The 20,387-nt window shown below is 42.6% G+C and overlaps 1 protein-coding gene across 3 annotated transcripts in view; it reads right to left on the reverse strand.

Annotated features, from left to right (window-relative positions):
- The window catches only part of LOC133480991 (ankyrin repeat domain-containing protein 13C-like), a 41,964-nt gene that overhangs the window by 15,379 nt on the left and 6,198 nt on the right, over positions 1 to 20,387 (reverse strand). For all 3 annotated transcript variants that reach the window (XM_061779815.1, XM_061779816.1, XM_061779814.1), the window contains 5 exons: positions 18,858 to 18,899; positions 7,611 to 7,715; positions 3,922 to 4,007; positions 2,517 to 2,562; positions 1,925 to 1,991 (listed from right to left, as the gene is read on the reverse strand). In XM_061779815.1, the coding sequence (XP_061635799.1) occupies positions 1,925 to 1,991; positions 2,517 to 2,562; positions 3,922 to 4,007; positions 7,611 to 7,715; positions 18,858 to 18,899 (346 nt within the window). The remainder of the gene's footprint in view (positions 1 to 1,924; positions 1,992 to 2,516; positions 2,563 to 3,921; positions 4,008 to 7,610; positions 7,716 to 18,857; positions 18,900 to 20,387) is intronic.

Here is a 20,387-nt window from a genome sequence, read left to right on the forward strand (position 1 = left end):
CAAACAAACTTTGCTTCAAATTTACAGTGGCTGAAATAAGTCCCCATTTTTCCCATTAAATATATTTCCCAAGGTGCTGTTTACATGCAAATTTCACCAGATGTTGGGAAGAACCCAAGTAATCCAAATATACAAAAAAGTATAACAAATAAGCTCAGAAATAAAGTTATGTGTAATAATGTGAGATGACACAGGGAAGTATTAAACAGGCCAAATGGTATTTGTTTAATACTTTGTACAAAAGCCCTTTTTTGCAATGACAGCTTCAAGACGCCTCCTGTATGGAGAAACTAGCCGCATGCATTGCTTTGGTGTGAGTTTGGCCCATTCCTCCACACAAGCGGTCCTCAAATCTTGAAGGTTCCGTGGGCTTCTTTTATGGACCTTGAGTTTCTGTTCTTTCCATCTATTTTCGATTGGATTCAAGTCAGGTGATTGGCAGGGCCATTCTAGCAGCTTCAGTTTTTTTCTTTGAAACCAATTAAAAGAGTTTCCCTGGCAGTATGTTTTGGATCATTATCCTGCTGAAATGTCCACCCTTGTTTCATTTTCATCATCCTTGTGGATGGCAGCAGATTTTAGTCAAGAATGTCACAGTACATTTCCCCATTCATCCTTCCTTCAATAATGTGAAGTTTACCAGAACAATTTGCTGAAAAGCAGCCCCACACCATCATGTTCCCACCACCGAACTTCACTGTTGGTATGGTGTTTTGAGGGTGATGTGCAGTGCCATTGCTCCTCCAAACGTGGTGTGCATTATGGCATCCAAGCAGCTAAATTTTTCTCTCATCTGACCAGACTATATTCTTCCAGTATTTAACTGGCTTGTCCAAATGTTGTTCAGCAAACTTTAAACGAGCTTTGACATGCTTTTTTTTCTTTCAGATATGGGGTCTTGTGTGGTGAGCGTGCATACAGCCCATGGTGAGGGAGTATATTACGCACTGTTTTCCTTGTAACAACAGTACCTGCTAATTCCAGGTCTTTTTTAAGCTCTCCACAGGTGGTCTTTGGCTCTTGGATAACTCTTCTGATTATTCTTTGCACTCCTCTGTCAGAACTCTTGCGAGGAGCACCTGAACGAGGCAAATTTATGGTGGTATGATTGGTTTTCAACTTACGTATTCTGGCCCCAACTGTGGTCATTGGAATGTTCAGAAGCTTAGATATGCGCCTGTAACCAATGCCATCGTTATGTTTTGCAACAATTAGTTTGTGATGGTCTTGAGACAAGCTCTCTGCTCTTACCCATCATGAGATGTGTCTTGAGTTACACCTTGGCAAGAAGACCTTTTTGTAGGCCATCAATTAGCACTGACCCAGCTGATACTCATTTGCACTGACAAGGGGCTGGATTGCTGTTTGATTATTGATTTTAGATGTTGTCTTGGCTTTCCATGCCTTTTTGCACCTCCCTTCATGTGTTCAATACTTTTTCCCTGTGTAATTTCACACTTTTACACACAACTTAATTTCTGATCTTATTTGTTCTACTTTCTTTGAATGTATGGATTACTTGGGTTATTCCCAACATCTGGTGAAATTTTCAGGTCAACAGCACCTTTGGAAGTATAGTTAGTGAGAAAAATGGTGACATGTGAAATACTTATTTCAGCCGCTGTATGCTCTTATCTCTAGTGTCTTCACTAGCATATGAAACAGCCAGAAGCAGTTTCGCATTATACAGTACATTAAAGCATGCCACACCTCAACAACACACATTCAAACATACATACTGTACCTGTACATACTTTATGTGAACTTGTTGAAAGATGCACTGTGGCTCAATATAAACTCTTTTTCAAATAATTTCCAGATCAAAAGCTAAATGTTGTCCATCATACACTTTGCATTGACGATAAAAATAATTATATTTATATCACTTCTATTAAAATGCATTACATGTGCTGACAAGACTTGCCTAATGTTGAGTCCCTGTTTGTAGATCTTACATGCATCAGAAGGTAGAATTCTGGAGAGCAGAGGCACTGCAACATTGGAAGATAAATGACATGTAAAACAACACATTGCATTTAGAAGGCAAACGCAATAATGAAGACAGCTGTCCTCTTTAATGCTCCAGTAGCAAACATACCAGCAATAATGTGTAGCTGAAAGGTTAAATATTTTAAAACATTGTCATCTGCAGTAAAATTAACTGAAAGTGGTTATTATTTTTGATCATGTCACATCCTCAGACACACTAAACAGATATTTTGATGTTACCCCTTTTAAATAGATCCAATGCCAGCCATTCATTGATTTACATTTACTCTGTCCTGCAAATTGACCTTCAGTGTCAGGATAAAGGGATGGAATACTCAAGCTGGCATTAAAAACACTGAAAAAAAAGAAAACAGTCCATCTCCTCTAACCATGTATTTTATTATGTCGACAGTCTTTTGGTCATACGTCGCTCGTTTATTTTGTGCTGTGACGAAAATTTAGGTCCTGTAAGACTGATAAAAGAAACAAATCCCAGCCTAACTGGGATGCAGGTGATCTTTACTCACCCCAACTTTGGAAGTCCCAGTGAAGCTCCAAGTAAAAGTCTCCAAGCTGCAAAGAAGAACATTTTAGGTCAAAGAAAATCCGTTGAAAAAGGTGAAATGCATTGTGATTTGCTGGTAGAATACTGAAGAAGAAGAATGGAGAGTAAATTTGATCTCAGCCTTCTACTTGGGATGCCACCATTTAGCACAAAATGTCATGTGCATCATGTGGTGGCCGGGCAGGGTGTTGTTTCCGCAGATGCAAATTGTGGGAGGCACACGATTTCAAATTAAAAAATATATATTTGGGCCAGAAATATGGTGGCCATGAAGGGTCAAAATGGACTGATCCTGAACTCAAGGAGCACTATCTGGTCCATGGGATTCTGATGAGAAATAAGGCTCAAACCTGGAATAGTTGGTTCACTTTTATCATTAATTTTAAAAGATATAAACTGTAAAACCAAAGATAGGTTGTGCTCAAGGTGAAGCAACGTTCCCCAGAATCTGACGTTGGCATGTCAACCTGAGGAAATTCAAGGTTGAGTACTAGCCTCAGTTAAAGCACGCCGTGTCCCTCCAGGGGGTGCACTATTACACATCTGACCTGGAAACGGAAATGTGGTGAATGTGGTTGTTTTTGAAGCTGTGACTCCCGCCTCATTCCACTTTTCGGGATCACTGCTCGATTCTTGAATCTTCTCTGTTTGATAATCCGCTGAAGCCCACGGTCATCTCTTTTGCTGGTGTATCTTCTCCTGCCACATTTTGTCCTTCCACTAGACGTTCCATTTAAACGTGGACACTGCAGTCTGTGAACAGCCAGCCTCCTTAGCTAAGAACCTTTGTGGCTTACCCATCCAATGATGGTCTTCTGGCCAGTTGTCAAGTCTGTAGTCTTGCTCAACTGAGACAACTGAACCAAACTGAAGCAATTTAATGACACCTGGGGAAACCTGTGAAGGCGCTTTGAGTTTAGTATATGGTTAGTGTGTGATACTCAGTTTAAAACATTTGTGGCCTGCAGAATTTGGGCTGATTCCTTCACAGTATTCTAATTTTTCTAAGTCCGGATTTTGTGGTTTTTATGAACTGGAAGCCCAAATTATGTAAAAATAAAACAAATAAATACTTGAAATTGTTTAAATTGTGGAATCTATAATCTATGAAAGTTTAACTTTTTGAATGGAATTATTGAAATAAACCTTTCCATGATATTCAAATTTTTTGGAAAGGGTCTGTAATGATTGATGGTAATAATGACAATTACGGACGGATAATTCTGTTAAAGCGCAGCAGTTGATTATAGATTGCATAGCACAAAAGCAGCATAGTGGTGCTTGTAATCATTTGCTCCATGTAATATTAAGTCAGTGAAGGACAGCAAAAGAGGACAAGAACAAGTGAAAAAGTAAGTATTACATACCTCTTTCAGTGCGTTTAACAACTTTGGCCTCTTGTCCTCCACACTCTCCCTGGACTGTTGCTTCAGCTTCCTCAGCAGTGCAGTTACTGAAAAACACAGAGAAAACAAGACCAATTCAATTAATGAATAAATCAGCCACCTAAATGATAACAAAAACAAAACAAAAAAATCCAAACATTTGCCTCCGTCTCAGAGGGCACGAAAAGTGGGAATCCTCCAGTTAGAACAAAGTAGATACTATAATTCATTACATTCACCAGGAAGCGAAGCAGCATGGCTCCAAATTGCTGGAGGTGCATATAAACCAATCTTTGTGGGTTAAGAAAAACGTTTTGACTGAGTAACAATAATTTACACAAACATGTTGTCCCACCAGGTAACACAAAGTGAGTACAGCCTTCAGTACAAGCAAGCTGGCATGTAACTCATATACACAAACACGCAGCAACGGAAATAAGAGTGCCTTTATGGCCCACATGCCTAATGAGTGTGGACATGCCCAGTTGGGGCTCCCCATCCATGATTGTCTCACTACCAATCAGAAGGACAAGGTTAAAGGCATCTGCTCACGGACTACCCAGCCGCCATATACCACTGGACACTAGTCCGCAGTCCACATCAAAAGTCAGCCAAACTCCCTCTCTTGACACTAATTCACTGGGATACTGATTAGGACACTTTCCTGGTATTAATTAGCGGATATTTCACCTACATTGGCTAATAAAAGGGAATTAGACCACTCTACGTGAGTTTTCCCATCACTAGTTAAGGCCTCATTGGATCTTTGGCAGTTCTCCCAGAACCTGAGAACAGTCAATATTGACACAGGTAACAGCTGTACTCAACTCAACTAGAAGGCTGGATGCAACCGACAGACAAACCTCAATGTTTTAAATATTAACAGTCAATTCAGCCATCCCAGGGCAAGAATAGACAGTGATGTGAACCTAGAATTACAGCTCCAAAATAGCCCGTCAATTCGTTATACATCTCCCTTAAATGAATTGTCTGATTAAAAGGGACAGTTAGTGTAAAAAAACACGTAAACAGAAAATGGCAGAAAGGCAGTTTGTCTGGAATATACTTCCACGAAAAGCCAAAACTTGTGTTTTCAAAGCTTACAGTATCCCAAATAGCACAAATCTTCCAAATGTGGCTGTTTACTACATATGTATGCTGCAAACCGGGGTTTTCAAAGTGTGGGAAAGTAGGCCTCCGCTTTGGGAATGTAAAATAGCCGGAGCCCTCTTCTATTCTCCAACAGTCTGGAGCCGATTCGGTGGACTTTTCTGCTGACCCCACTCGTTCTTGTCTTTCGCTGTAAGGAACTAAAAATCAATCCATGAAACTATCGTAGACTAGATTTGAAACCATTTTTTTTATTTTTGTTAAGCTGCTGCGCCTCGCCTGAATTCCCCTGACATACAAGAGAGAACAACTGAAGTTCAGCAGCCAGCCCGAGGCCGACTCCAAGTGCTAACTACCACCACTAATTAGTGTTTGTCACCTATGAGTAGAAGCATCTCCTCCAACGAGTAAACATCAACATGTCTGTGTCTACCTTTTAAGAGCTCAAGCTGACAGCAGAGCAGTATGGAGAGAAGGCAGCTCAGGGCAGAAATTGACAAACTTCCACAACTAAAATCCATGAAAACATTTATTTATGAAACATACTTTCCTTCAGTTGCAGTCGAAATCCAAACAAGAAAAAGTCAGATGACACATGGGTAAGATTGGTGAAAATGTAGGTCACAAATATTGGTTAAAATTAACTTCAGACAGCGCTTTCATAAAACGTCTTATGCTAATAATAGCTTACGATTACAGCTTGAATGCAGCCTGTTATTAGCTGTTCAGAGTAACGTGATGTTTACAAAGCTTGGCAGGCAGGTCCAGACAAACATGTTTTTGTCCTGCGCGTTCCAGCTTGCCAAGCAGAATGATGTCTGAATACAGCTGTAACTTCAATTTTACAGAGGGAAAAGTAATTTTCCCTTAGCGCCTTTTCTATTTGACGCCGTGGTGGCAGGTGCATGGAGGAGTGCAATTGTGACATGGCGTGCCAACAGATCCTATTTTATGAGATAAAAGGTGTCAGGGACCTGTCACGAAAGACACGCCATCCTTTTAGAACTATCCATCCATTTTCTGAGCCACTTCTCCTCACTAGGGTCGCGGGCGTGCTGGAGCCTATCCCAGCTGTCATCGGGCAGGAGGCGGGGTACACCCTGAACTGGTTGCCAGCCAATCGCAGGGCACATACAAACAAACGACCATTCGCACTCACAGTCATGCCTACGGGCAATTTAGAGTCTCCAATTGAGGCATGTTTTTGGGATGTGGGAGGAAACCGGAGTGCCCGGAGAAAACCCACGCAGGCACGGGGAGAACATGCAAACTCCACACAGGCGGGGCCGGGGATTGAACCGGGGTCCTCAGAACTGTGAGGCTGACGCTCTAACCAGTCGGCCACCGTGCCGCCCTTTTAGAACTAAAGAAAGTAAAAAGGTGTGACAACAGCACGCAGCAAGGCCAAACAACAATGCCTGATAGTAGCAGATTACATCCTTGCTTCAGTTAATTTAAGGATACTTTTGACAACTTTTTTAGTGTTATGTTTTCAGGTTGCTGTTCTTTGGTCGTGTGTATAAACAACCAATATGACAATTTTATTTAGGAAGGGCTTATGACTAAATTTCCTTGTTAGATTATGGGGAAAATGTATGATGAATTAGCTATGCAGCCATTATCTATAGCACTTATCCTCATCAGGGTCATGTGAGGTAGCGCCTATCCCAGCTGAGTTTGTGTGAATGGTGGGTTACACCCTTGACTGGTCGCCAACCAATTACAGCCTAAAGCACAAAAAGACAAACAACCATTCACATTTCCATTACACACGTGGAAAATTTTATAGTCTTTAATAATCTAATATGCATGTTCGTTTTAATGTGGGAAGAAGCTGGACACACAAGTTCCAGGAAAAAAAATTGAGAAGAATGCCAGAGCCGAGATTCCAACCCAAAACCTTACAATTGAGAGGCAGACATGCTATCCACTAGGCTTACCGTGCTATAGATTCTAGGTGTTGGCTTTGCATGCCTTTTTGCACCTCCCTTTCTTCATGTGTTCAATACTTTTTCCCTGTGTCATTTCACAGGTTTACACAAAATTTAATTTCTGATCTTATTTGTTCTAATTTCTTTGTATGCATGGATTACTTGGGTTGTTCCCAACATCTGGTGAAATTTTCATATCAATAGCACCTTTGTAAGTATATTTAGTGAGAAAAATGGTGACGTGTTAAATATTTATTTCAGCCACTGTATGTTTACTACAAATAAAGACACTATTCAAGATACAGACTGAGGGTTAAGAGGGGTTAGAGGATGAAATGGGGGGGGGGGGGGGGGGGGGGTCGGCGTCGGCATAATCATCCATGAGGAGAGAGAAAAACAACCAACGAATTTCTTTTAATCCACACACCAAAGGCTGAAGGGCCTTGAGGAATGTCATGCTCAAAGCAGGTGGGGCGTTATGGCCTCATGGGCAGGCATCAGCAAAATGTGTAGGAGTAGTTTTTGGGATTTGCATCTGTTGATCTCAACCGTTTTCAATTAGGAAAACTCAATTTGAATGTGGAAAATGTCCTTATCTGACAGCACAATGTCAGACAGTCTGATACATACTCATCTGTCTGTCTCCATAACTAATAGCCTCTGCAAGGGGGCTCCATCCCTGAGCATTCTTCACCTTCACTGGTGCATTGTGGGCCAGCAACAGATGGGCACATTCTGCAGGAGGAAAGGAATCAGTACATCAATACACAGTGCAGCACACCTCATACCATAGCACTCATACACATGAATGCTGAATAGCAAATTTTAATCATCTTTTACAGGTTGAATTTGGCTTATCATTGGCTATTCCTCACCCACTCTTCTTCAGCAAAACTAAGAGGACCTACATAATTGTTTTTTATTTCTGTTATCAAACTCCTCTTACAACTTTACCCTTGGAAAAAAAACGGCTCACAGATTTGATTTCGGAAACATTTATCTGACTTGTGCGTGTACATGCAAATACAGCGAAGACTCTCCTTAGTTCCACTAACAACCCAGCTAGTGTTGCTTTGTGTTAAGATTAACTACTTAAAAACACTTCTTTGAGACCAATTCGTATTTAGACAGGGCTTTGGTGCCATCCTGTGGTGTCTTAGGGCATTTTAGAAAAAGCACAAAAAATCTTTAATGTGTGTGTTTTTCAGCAAATAGCTGGATAGTTAGAGATAGATATTGGGAGGAAATCCCTCTCTCTTTTATTGTACCTGATTTTTTTATTTGTATTTTTTTAATTTTACATTTTATTGCTGTTGTTTTAATCATAATTATTTTTTTATTACTATGTAAATCATGATCTGGTGAAAGGAGAGTTGTAAACAATATTTCTGGTAAAAAGTATTCAACCTTGAAGTGCTGTAATAGTTTTGGGATTTCTTGCTTCCTGTTATGAATTAATTTTTTCCCCATTCTATCAACCTAGAGAAAGGGATAAATCACATAGGACCGACATTTATGAATGGCGGCGCATCCTACAATTAAACATGAATGACAATAAGACAAGGAAAGAGCAAACACATTACAAAGATGGAAAATGTTGTCAAAGCCTCATCACACTCAGTGATAGGCCCAGCAGTAAAAGCAGAACTATATCCCTCCGCCCTGTGAGCAGTCAGTGAAAAAATGACAGCCGGCCAAAAACTAAGCCTGTTGTTACAGCTCAGCTGACAGTTCTGTCATGATGACGTCACTCATTAAAAGGTTGGCGGTGTCTGGGACAGCTCATTGGTGAACACTAAGCAACAAAGTGCAGTCAATTGCTAAACGCATAATAGAATGTTCACTTGATAAAGCAGAACTCACAGAATCTTAAAAGCTCTTCCACCAGCTTTTGAAATGGAGCGACTCCATACAGGCAGTTGTGCTAAAAGTGCTTCTGCATCAGCATCAGTATGACTGATGTTACAAGCCTGTCCAAAACTGCATTTGTCAATACAAACAATGACACCATTAAAAACAGGGTACTACAATGAAAGTACCACATCAACTGCCCATGTTTTATAGATGAGTAAAAAGGTTGGGGGAGGGGGGTCATGCATTATTTATAGTGGTGAGGGATACATTTTAAATCGCTTTGTTTTTAAATACAAACACAAAACTAGTCAGAATGTATGCCAAGAGAATGTTGGGTGACAATGAGACACTGCAATACTGCCAAAATTAAAATTTTAATAAAAGCACCCTTTAACAACACAATGTATCTCCAAGTCAATCACACTCCTGGGAGAACAGTCAGTCAAGTCAGGAAGAAACACTGATTGTGAATAAATGTTACTGTCTGTTGTGCAAATGGAACAGACAACAGGTGGAAATGAGAGACAATTAGGAAGACAACTCTATTAAAGAATGGTTCTGCAGGTGGTGACCACAGACCATTTTCCCTGTCCTGATTTTCTGTTGTTACTTTTGCATTCTGCCAGTGCTCTCACCACTAGAAGTATTATGAGGCAGTGTCTCCAACCCAACAAAGTTGCTCAGGTAGTTCAACTCGCCAATGCGCAGTGTGGCAAGGTTTGTTGTCTCCCAGCACAGTATTGAGAGCATGGAGGAGATACCAGGAGACAGACCAGGACCACTATCTGCTCCTTCGTGCACAGAGGAACAATGCTAGAGACCTACAAAATGATATCCACCAGGCCACTACTGTGCATGTTTCTGCTCAAACGGTCAGAAACCGGCTCCATGAGGGTGGTATGAGGGCATGACAGCCACAAGTGGGGCATGTGCTTCCAGCCCAACACCGTGGAGTCCGACTGGCAGTTGCCAGAGAACGGAGATAATTCACATACTCGGCACATTTTTTGGGGGTAGAGGGTGGGGCGGCGGGGCGGGGGGCAGTGGTCTGGTATCCGTGCCCCGCGCGCTTCGGTTGTGCTGGGGGACCACGCTGGGTCCTTGGGAGTGGGTGGCGTCCTCCTGGCTGGATCCCCCGCGGGATTTGGCTCGCTGGCTTGGTCCAACCCTTCCTCAATGTGTCAGCTCAGCAACTCCATACACCAGATGACTAAGATGCATGTGATATGGTGTTAATTTACTAATAAGTTCCATAGCCGCACTACAGGCTTGAATTGCTTATGTTGGGACAACTAACAATTACACAGGTTACTGTACATTAAGATATCAACTCACAGGTTCTTACAGGTGTTTAGACCCTATAAAAGCATCATTGGTCATTTACCACATCCTGTCCTGTCCTGCGCTTTTCTGTCCTCTTTCATTTTGTCCTATTGGTTAGTTGTTGCATGCCATCTCCCAGTGGATTTATAGCTTCCTGACAGGCAGGACACAGCAGGTGAGGCTGGGGGACACCACCTCATCTACACGCACCACCAGCACCGGGGCGCCCCAAGGTTGTGTCTTCTCTCCGCTGCTCTTCTCTCTCTACACGAACGACTGCACCTCAATGCACCCGGCTGTCAAACTCCTGAAGTTTGCAGACGACACCACAGTCATCAGCCTCATCAAAAACCTGGAGCTGAGCACGCTCAAGACTGTAGAGATGATCGTGGACTTCAGTAGGTATCCTTCGCCACAGCTGCCCCTCACGGTGTCCAACTAATCTGTGTCAACCGTCAAGACCTTGAAGTTCCTGGGAATTACAGTCTCTTAGACCCTGAAGTGGGAGCTCAGCATCAACTCCATCTTCAAAAAGGCCCAGCAGAGGATGTACTTCCTTCTGCGGAAGCACGGCCTTCCACAGGAGCTGTTGAGGCATTTCTACACAGCAGTCATCGAATCAGTCCTGTGTTCATCCATCACAGTCTGGTTTGGTGCTGCTACAACAAACGACAAACTCCAACTGTAATGGACAATCAAAACTGCTGAAAAAAATTTCAGTTCCACCCTACCCACCCTTGAGGAGTTGCGCGCTGCCAGAAGTAAGGCCAGAGCATGCAAAATCCTCTTGGACCCTCCTGGTCACCACCTCTTCCAGCTCCTTCCCTCAGATAGGCACCACCGACCAATGCAAACTAAAACAAGCAGACATTCTTCTTTCCTCTTGCCATTAACTTCTTAAACAGTTAACTTACAATTCCATTGTAACATGCTGCCAATTTTCTCTTGAGATTGTAGTCACATCTCTGTCGGGCCAATTATACATTAGTCGTGAACTCACTATTGTAGTCTCGCCACCCTGCACTACTTCCATATCTGTTGTTGACCAATACTGGCCCCTCATATGCTTGAGAAGTATCTGCACCATTTGCGCAATTGACTACCCAGATTATAGCACTACTAATCATTTTAAACTGCATACATTTCTTGAAGTCACTGCGCCATTTGCACAATGGTTACTGCCCCAGACTATTGTTCTATTAGTCATAAAAATAATAAAAATAAAAACTGTACCGGCATTACCACATTACTGGTAACCTTTTATTGCTCAGTTACCATGTTATGTTTTTATGTCTCAAAAGTATTCTCTGTCCATTGACTGTCTGTTGTCGTACTAGAGCAGCTCCAACTACCGGAGACAAATTCCTTGTGTGTTTTTTACATACTTGGCAACAAATAAGAACACAATTCGGATGCATAACAATGCTAGGCCTCATGTGGCTGGAGTGTGTCAGCAGTTCCTGCATAATGACGGCACTGATGTTACCGATATTCTACCCGTTCCCCAGACCTTAATCCAAGTGAGCACATCTGAGACATGATGGACATCATTTATCGTTCCATCCACCAATGCCACGTCGCACCACAGACTGTTCAGGAATTGACTGATGCCCTTATCCAGGTCTGGGAGGAGACACTTCAGGCCGTCATCATCTCAGCAGGAGTATGTTGAGTCGTTGTAGGGGGTGCATACAGCTACTTTGAAGCCACACACTACAGAGGCTCATTTTGACTCGTCTTGAGGGATCTCCATTGAAGTTGGTTGATGTTTTTGAATCCAGACCTCCATGGGATGAGGATTTTTTTTCCCCAATAATCATTCTTGTGTTATTTTGTTCTCAACACATTCCACTATGTAATGAATATATATTTTCAACTGGAATATCTCATTCATTGAGATCTAGGCTGTGTTAAGTGTCCCTACCGCAAATTGTCAGTATTCCGCTTCGCTTTGAAAGACATGGCTACAGTGGGTTAATTATTTTAAGATCAGGGTTGAAATGTGGTCACAATGTGCCAAAATTATCTAAAAATGGGAACGCTATGCTGACGGGAAGGAAGATGACAGGCTCATGCCTGCCTGTAAGGTGGTTCGGGCATCTGTTTAGGATGCCTCCTGGGCACTTCCCCGGTGAGGTGTTTCAGCCACGTCCCACCGGGAGGAGACCCCAGGGACGACCCAGGACACGCTGGAGAGACTACGTCTCTCGTCTGGCCTGGGAACGCCTCGGGATCCCCTCGGAAGAGCTGGAGGAAGTGGCTGGGGAGAGGGAAGTCTGGGCTTCCCTGCTAAAGCTGCTGCCCCTGCGACCCGACCTCAGAAAAGCATAAGAAAATGGATGGATGGAAATAGTTACAACAGTGCACGGCATTCTGTGATTTATGCTGGACCATTTTTTATTATAACATGTAAACTGTTGTTTTTGTTGCTTGTTTAACAGACAAGAGAATAAATATGCTTCTGAAAACGAGCCTCAAAGTGTGAGTTTTAAAAATTACCTCATTAACATTCCCATTTATCCATCCATCCATTTTCTGAGCCGCTTCTCCTCACTAGGGTCGCGGGCGTGCTGGAGCCTATCCCAGCTATCATCGGGCAGGAGGCGGGGTACACCCTGAACTGGTTGCCAGCCAATCACAGGGCACATACAAACAAACAACCATTCACACTCACACCTACGGGCAATTTAGAGTTGTCAATCAACCTACCATGCATGTTTTTGGGATGTGGGAGGAAACCGGAGTGCCCGGAGAAAACACACGCAGGCATGGGGAGAACACGCAAATTCCACACAGGCGGGCCCGGGGATTGAACCCCGCTCCTCAGAACCGTGAGTGAGACACTCTAACCAGTCGTCCACCGTGCCTCGTATTGAATAAATCAACACTGAAATAATTTTTTTTATAAATGGCAATATTCTGTCATTCAAAACTATCAAAGATAGAAAATATATTTAAAATATATATATAAAGAAAAAAATATTAGTGTTGTTTTGAGTTTTTGTGGTGGTGTGTGTTTGTTTTGGCAGACACACAAATGTTCCTGACAAAATATCCAGAAGGTCCCTGAGAGGTGATGATAGGGTTTGACGACTCTGCATATTGAACAGATTTACATTTACAACTGTCAGCTAGATTGTTTTGTGAGCAGATTGGGAATGAAAAATCACTTATAACATGCCGCACACCACATGATAATCACTCATAATATTTCAGAGACATCTGAGAATTGGGTCTTTGCTACTTTGATTTCAAGGGAGGGGAAATGCTCAAATTTGGCCCGATTGTTCATATGTGTGTACCCTGCTTTAGATTAAAAAAAAAAAAAAACATAAAAGACACTTGGCATGTGAGCTTGATGGCCTCAATTTTGTTAAGTTCAAAGGATGTCACATTATCAGCATTTATCGGAAGAAAGACAAGGAGCGATTTCCCACTGATGCTATTCAAAATACTGTAAAAACACAATGGTGGCATTGTTCACTTCTGGGTTTCCCTCTGTTTGACTGATCAAATCCAGGGCAAGAAGTTGGGTTACGAAAACTTCCAAATTAGTTTTGTCTGAGGCTGCTTTTTAAATGTCAAAGAATAACTCTCGCTGCCCCTGCCTTCATATTGATTGTTAGCTGACAGATGAAGTCGGTTCTGATGCACTGGGAGTCTGATATGTCTACAGTGTGGCATATGATAGTGGGTCAGTGGTGATATCACTGCTCTGCGATATGGAAACTGATCTTAGCAATAAATTTTCCCTTTACAGTAATCATTTGTGGGGAACCTATATAGTGTATGTAAATTAAAACAGCAACCTTTTGATTATTTAATTTTAAATGGGAAACGAGGCGATATTGTAGTATGGTCCAAGTAAATCCAGGGTCTCTAGGTAGGTGTTCTGAATAGAATTTAGGATGATACTCTAAAAAAAAGTAGTGCACTGTGTTGTATCATTTTTATATATTACTGTAATAAAAAGTGGAAAATACCAAGAGATTTGTATTTAATTTCTTGCAAGAAAAGGAACAATTTCCAAGAGCAGATGTGTGTAATTCAGTTTACAAGGTCTTCCGACTAACATGGCAGCTTCTGTCACAGTAAATGAGGCGCCTCATGATTACAAACAGGATTATTCAGTTGCTTAACATACCATCCATCCATTTTCTGTACCCCTTATCTCGGACGCACTGAAGCCCATCCCAGCTATCTCTGGGCGACCAGTCGACCACCATGCCGCCCATTCCCATATAAACACTGAAAAATATTTGTTACTAGGTCATTCTCCCGTAAATTTACCCTAAATCTAATTTTATACAGCTACAGGCTGTATAAATCCATATTATTGTATTGATCCATACGGGTGGTCTCTCATTAATGCAGTTATGAAGCACTGCAGTGTTGCCAGCAGATCAGACTGCAACTGCGATGACAGCTTTATGTCAGAAAACATCAAACATCTGTGTCCCATGCTGTGGTAAACATCTATATTTGAGCTCATGGATGAAGCAGCTGATATGGGTTACACACACACATGCAGTGTGACGTAAGTCTCATTCACCTACATACAGTATGCTATCCAATGATTATGTAATGAAAACATTTAGCAGACACATATTACGTAACCCCTGAGAGCCATTTCTCAAGTTGTAAAACTGCTCGTTTTCATTGACTTAACATTTATATTTAGAACTTAACTAAAGTATGCGGCTCAGCAAACACAGAACAGTGCTTCAGCGTTTCTTTGCTTATGATTTAATAACGCAACTGAATAGCTCTACCCTAATATGGTGGAATTATGTTGCTAGTACAACATCAACGGCCCACATTTGTAATCAGTTTGCTATGCTGGTACGAATTGTGAAAAAAGCGTGAAAGCATTCCAACTTAAGATGCCCACCATGATTTCCTAGGAGCCAAGGCCACTGATGTATAACAAATTCTGTCTGTAGCAAAGAAATGCTTAGAGGTCAAATTAGCTGCATCATGAGACCCTGGCACTGCAGGCTTTTTTCTAGTTTAGCCATTCATTGATCGATCTCATATTTTGCAAACTACACCATTCCCATAAACGGGAAGCACTGCAGGCTCAATAACCCCAGAGATAGGCGAGCCCGCCTCAGAGAACCCAGACTCTGCTTCCTCAAGGCAAGACGTGTCGGTGGAATTGAGGAGGTCTTCGAAGTATTCTCCCCACCGATTCACAACGTCCCGAGTCGAGGTCAGCAGCGCCCCATCCCCACTATACATAGTGTTGATGGTGCAATGCTTCCCCCTCCTGAGACGCCAGATGGTGGACCAGAATTTCCTCAGAATTCGCCCGGGAGTCGTTCTCCATGGCCTCACCAAACGCCCGGGTTTTTGCCTCAGCGACCACCAAAGCCGCAATCCGGTTGGCCATCCGGTACCCATCAGCTGCCTCAGGAGTCCCACAGGCCAAAAAGGCCCGATAGGGCTCCTTCTTCAGCTTGACGGCATCCCTCACCGCTGGTTTCCACCAACGGGTTCGGGGATTGCTGCCACGACAGGCACTGACTACCTTACGGCCACAGCTGCGGTCAGCCGCCTCGGCAATAGAGGCACGGAGCAGGGTCCAATCGGACTCAATGTCCCCCTCCACCCCAGGACATGGGTGAAGTTCTGCCGGAGGTGGGAGTTGAAACTCCTTCTGACAGGGGGGTCTGCCAGACGTTCTCAGCAGACCCTCACAATATGTTTGGGCCTGCCACGTCGGACTGGCATCTTCCCCCACCATCAGCGCCAACTCACCACCAGGTGGTGATCAGTTGACAGCTCCGACCCTCTCTTCACCCGAGTGTCCAAGACATGCGGCTGCAAGTCCGATGACACGACCACAAAGTCGATCATCGAACGACGACCTAGGGTGTCCTGGTGCCAAGTGCACATGTGGACACCCTTATGCTTGAACATGGTGTTCGTTATGGACAATCCGTGGTGAGTACAGAAATCCAATAACAGAACACCACTCGGGTTCTGATCGGGGGGGGGGGGGGGGGGGGGGGGGACGTTCCTCCCAATCACGCCCTTCCAGGTCTCACTGTCATTGGCCACGTGAGCATTGAAGTCCCCCAGCAGAACGATGGAGTCCCCAGCGGGAGCGCTCTGCAGCACCCCCTTTAAGGACTCCAAAAAGGGTGCGTACTCTGAACTGCTGTTTGGTGCATAGGCACAAACAACAGTCAGGACCCGTCCCCCCACCCGAAGGTGGAGGGAGGCTACCCTCTCGTCCACCGGGGTGAACCCCAACGTACAGACTGAGCCAGGGGGCAATAAGTATACCTACACCTGCTCGGTGCCTCTCACCGTGGGCAACTCCAGAGTCCAACCCCTCTTGAAAGGACTGGTACCAGAGCCCGAGCCTTGTGTGGAGACTATATCTAGTCGGAACTTCTCAACCTCACACACCAGCTCGGGCTCCTTCCCTGCCAGAGAGGTGACATTCCACGTCCCTAGGGCCAGCTTCTGTAGCCGGGGATCGGATCACCTTTGGCCACCGCCCAGCTCACACTGCACCCGACCCCTATGGCCCCTCCCACAGGCAAGGCAAATGTATGTTAATATTCTGGGCCTGCTGTGTGGCATTTTGCACCAATTTCCTTTGAAGAACATAAGTCAAAATACAAAATATTACTCAAATTTTCACTTAGGTAATTGATTGATTTGAACAATTGTGAAGTCATGAAAATAAAATCCAGTAGTGGTGTAACGATTCATTAATTATATCGATATATCAATTTATATTCCTACGATCCAACTTGATTGATCTATACTCAGTAGGTTAGTCTTCCGGATGTAAAAAAAAATAAATAAAAAATAAAAAAAGTTTTAAAATGTAATCAATCTGTTGTATTGCTACTAGGAAATAACACACTGGATTTAAGCACGGCAGGCTTTATGTGGAGGTGCTGTATTTCTAACAAAACCTTTACTTCGCCTGATTTTTCAGCACACCACAGTTAGCACTGTCAAGGCTACTTTCTTATTCGTCGTCTCTTTTCTTCTTCGTTTCCTTTTCGACATCCCACATCTAGTCACTTCTTTCCGTAGTGTCCCTAGTGGTAGGTCAAGACACCACAGTATGTGTGTTGTTTTTTTTTCAAGTATTTTTATTGAAGTTTAAGATGTCTGTCTCTGTGGTGGATGACAGATGAGGAGGAGGACAGTGAGAAATTATCATTAAGAATGCATATGTGTGACTTACGGCAAATCGCCGTGCAGTTTGAAGCCTTTCAAGCTGGTTACTTTAGCTTAGCTTGCCAGCCATTAACAACGACAGCAGAGCACTCTCGAGGGGAAACTCGGGCAAACAAGAGGAGAATCAACTACTGGATGCAGTTTCAGGCTCACGCTTGTGCTACAAAGATCGAATCGGCAACCAAGAATCATTACAGCGCTAAGATCCAGTATAAGAAACAAATTTTAAAAAATATTATTATTACTACCTGAGGCGAGGACGTTATGTTTTGATTGTTATGGAATTGATTGTTATTGAATTGATTATGCCTTATTTTAATTTGTATTTATATGCAACCTCCTGGTTTAATATTTTTCAGATATACAGTATCAGTATTTAAAGATGCAGAGGAAGTTCCCTTGACATTTTGGTGAAAAGCAATACTATTCATAAAAAAAAAAAATCCAAATTACTCATCATGTGCAAAAATAAAAAACTGATCTGATATCTCTGCTAAATTGTATCCAATGTGAACAAAATGCAATCTCAGAGCTGATGCAGTTTGAGCATTTTGTAAAATCTCATTTACATATATATAAATAATATATCGTTTATATAATACAGTCAGTGATCATCAGATCAAGTTGTAACTTTTTGAGCATATGTAGAATCCTATCTCAGATGAGTTTTTTTTGTTTGTTTGTTTTACTTCTTTTAGCTATTAAGCTCATGATTGTAGCCATTCAACTTATGAAAGGGGACATGCTTAAACCTTAGTGAAGTCTGCACTTACTGAATGCTTTCGTTCATTCATTCTTAATATACATCCCAGGAGTTTGGAGTGGGGCAGTTAATAAAGATACACAAAGGGGTGCACAGACAAAAACAACTCTCTCCAACAGCAACCAGCCACACCCCGTATGTATGATGTCATGCTGTAGCCCTCCGTCTGTCTAATCTGAGCATCCCTTGAGGACATGGTAGCAGCTCAGGCAAGAGACTGACAACCTCATTAGTAAAATCTATTCCACAGTGTCCAATACTACTCTGCTGTGTGAATTCTGTTCAGGCAATGGTGGAAAAGTGGAATCAATTGCAAACTGCTACATTGGAAGAACAAATGTAAAGTCCAGCACGCGTAACTATGCTTGAATTGTTCCCTGCTGTAAAAAAGGAGGATGCATTTTTCAACAGTGCGTTCCACGGCCTACTTGCACAATCGAAAGGGCAGTGAATTAATATTTTACACTCAGGCTTTCAGTCCATCATCAGCAAGTCAAATGAAGACATCCTCAATCATTTCAAGTTTATACTGTCTGCCTGATAGACTATAACATATTAATCATGTACATCAAACTAAATGTTATTCTGGGGGGTGTAACATAAATATGCAACAAATTCCTAGATTTGTCATCTGTTGTGAAAACTCATTCATTTCACAGCATTCTTTAATGTGTGACCATCCTACAACGCAAACAGAAGACATGACGTGAAGCTTAATGTAACTGACTCACCTTTGTGCCCCATCATGACAGCTAGATGCAATGGTGTGTTTCCTGGAGAAGGCAAAAACACAAAATATAATAATGAAAAAGCATTGTTACTATACCAGAGTAGAAAAATTATATGTTGTTCATATACTTAAAAGTACATCTGTAACACAACTGCACAGTGCATCTAACAAAGAATTGTTAAGAGAGATTAGTAACTAAACACTGAAGTGCAAAGGGTTCTTCCTAGAAATTAATTCTTGGAAAATTTGCATTGGCACATCCCTCAAGGGAAAACCATGCAGCACTCTCTAAACTTTTCGGATTAGCAGACGAACACATTCCAGAGTAAGTAGGTTCTCTTTCGCACAAACCCTAGTGTGGGTGACAATAAGAACTCGTCATTCTACCAATATAATGATAAAAAGTACAAAAGTGCTGTAGCAAACAGCAGAGACATCACCTCAGGAACTTTAAGTGTTCAGACACTGTATGGACAGATGTTTCAGGAAAGACATATTACAGTAATCATTCATTTCATGAGCAGGGGTAGGGCTAGAGCTGCTATAGTGAAGAATAGTACACTTCACTTCAGTTTGTGAATCATCCTAGTGTTCTTTTTTTTGATAGCGCCTACCAGAGGGAAGGAGTTGGAGACAAAACGATGGTGTCTGGGGTGGGGTGAGTCCAAAACAGTTTAGCCTGCCCTTGTCTTAGTGGACCAACGTGATGAAGCCTATGGATTAGGAATGGGACGTCACTTAAGGTCATATATGAGTCAAGGCGGGTGAGCGAATACTTTGGGCAATATTGTGTACATAAAGAAGGTGTCCTATACGCGGACAGCTGCATATGGCTGGGCTTGGAAAACCACCGCTCACTCACGTGACCATTCTCACCGGGTCATCAGGTAAGATGATCACCTCGCTTGTATTTTCAATTGATTGTACATTTCCAAAAATACATCATCAAACCGAGAACATGTTTGGCAATTCCACCATGAATAAGCCATACTAACAATATAGCTGCCGTACACAGAAACGCAGTAAACTGTGGCGTTTCTTTGGGCAGAAACGTGACGGTACAAGGGCGGGGACTGAAATGAGGCTACATTCAATCTTGCGAGCAGGTTCAAAAGAGCAAACTCTACCTTCAAGTTGTCAAAACCTTGGCGGTTTTAAGGAAAATGCAAGCTTCCATTAGTAACGTGACAAGTGGCAGCCATCTTTGTGTAATTTCCTAAAAAAAACATGGAAGGATCCCTTCAAACAGCTCTAAAATCCTCCATAACAAATCAATTCCGTACCGCTTATCCTCACTAAGGTCGCGGGTGTGCTGGAGCCTATCCCAGCTATCTTTGGCCGAGAGGCGGGGTACACCCTGAATTGGTCGCCAGCCAATCGCAGGGCACATATAAACAAACAACCACATTCACACCTACGGGCAATTTAGAGTTGTCAATCAACCTACCATGCATGTTTTTGGGATGTGGGAGGAAACCGGAGTACACGGAGAAAACCCACGCAGGCACGGGGAGAACATGCAAACGCCACA

Source organism: Phyllopteryx taeniolatus, chromosome 7 (assembly GCF_024500385.1).
Source record: "Phyllopteryx taeniolatus isolate TA_2022b chromosome 7, UOR_Ptae_1.2, whole genome shotgun sequence".
Classification (NCBI taxonomy): domain Eukaryota; kingdom Metazoa; phylum Chordata; class Actinopteri; order Syngnathiformes; family Syngnathidae; genus Phyllopteryx; species Phyllopteryx taeniolatus.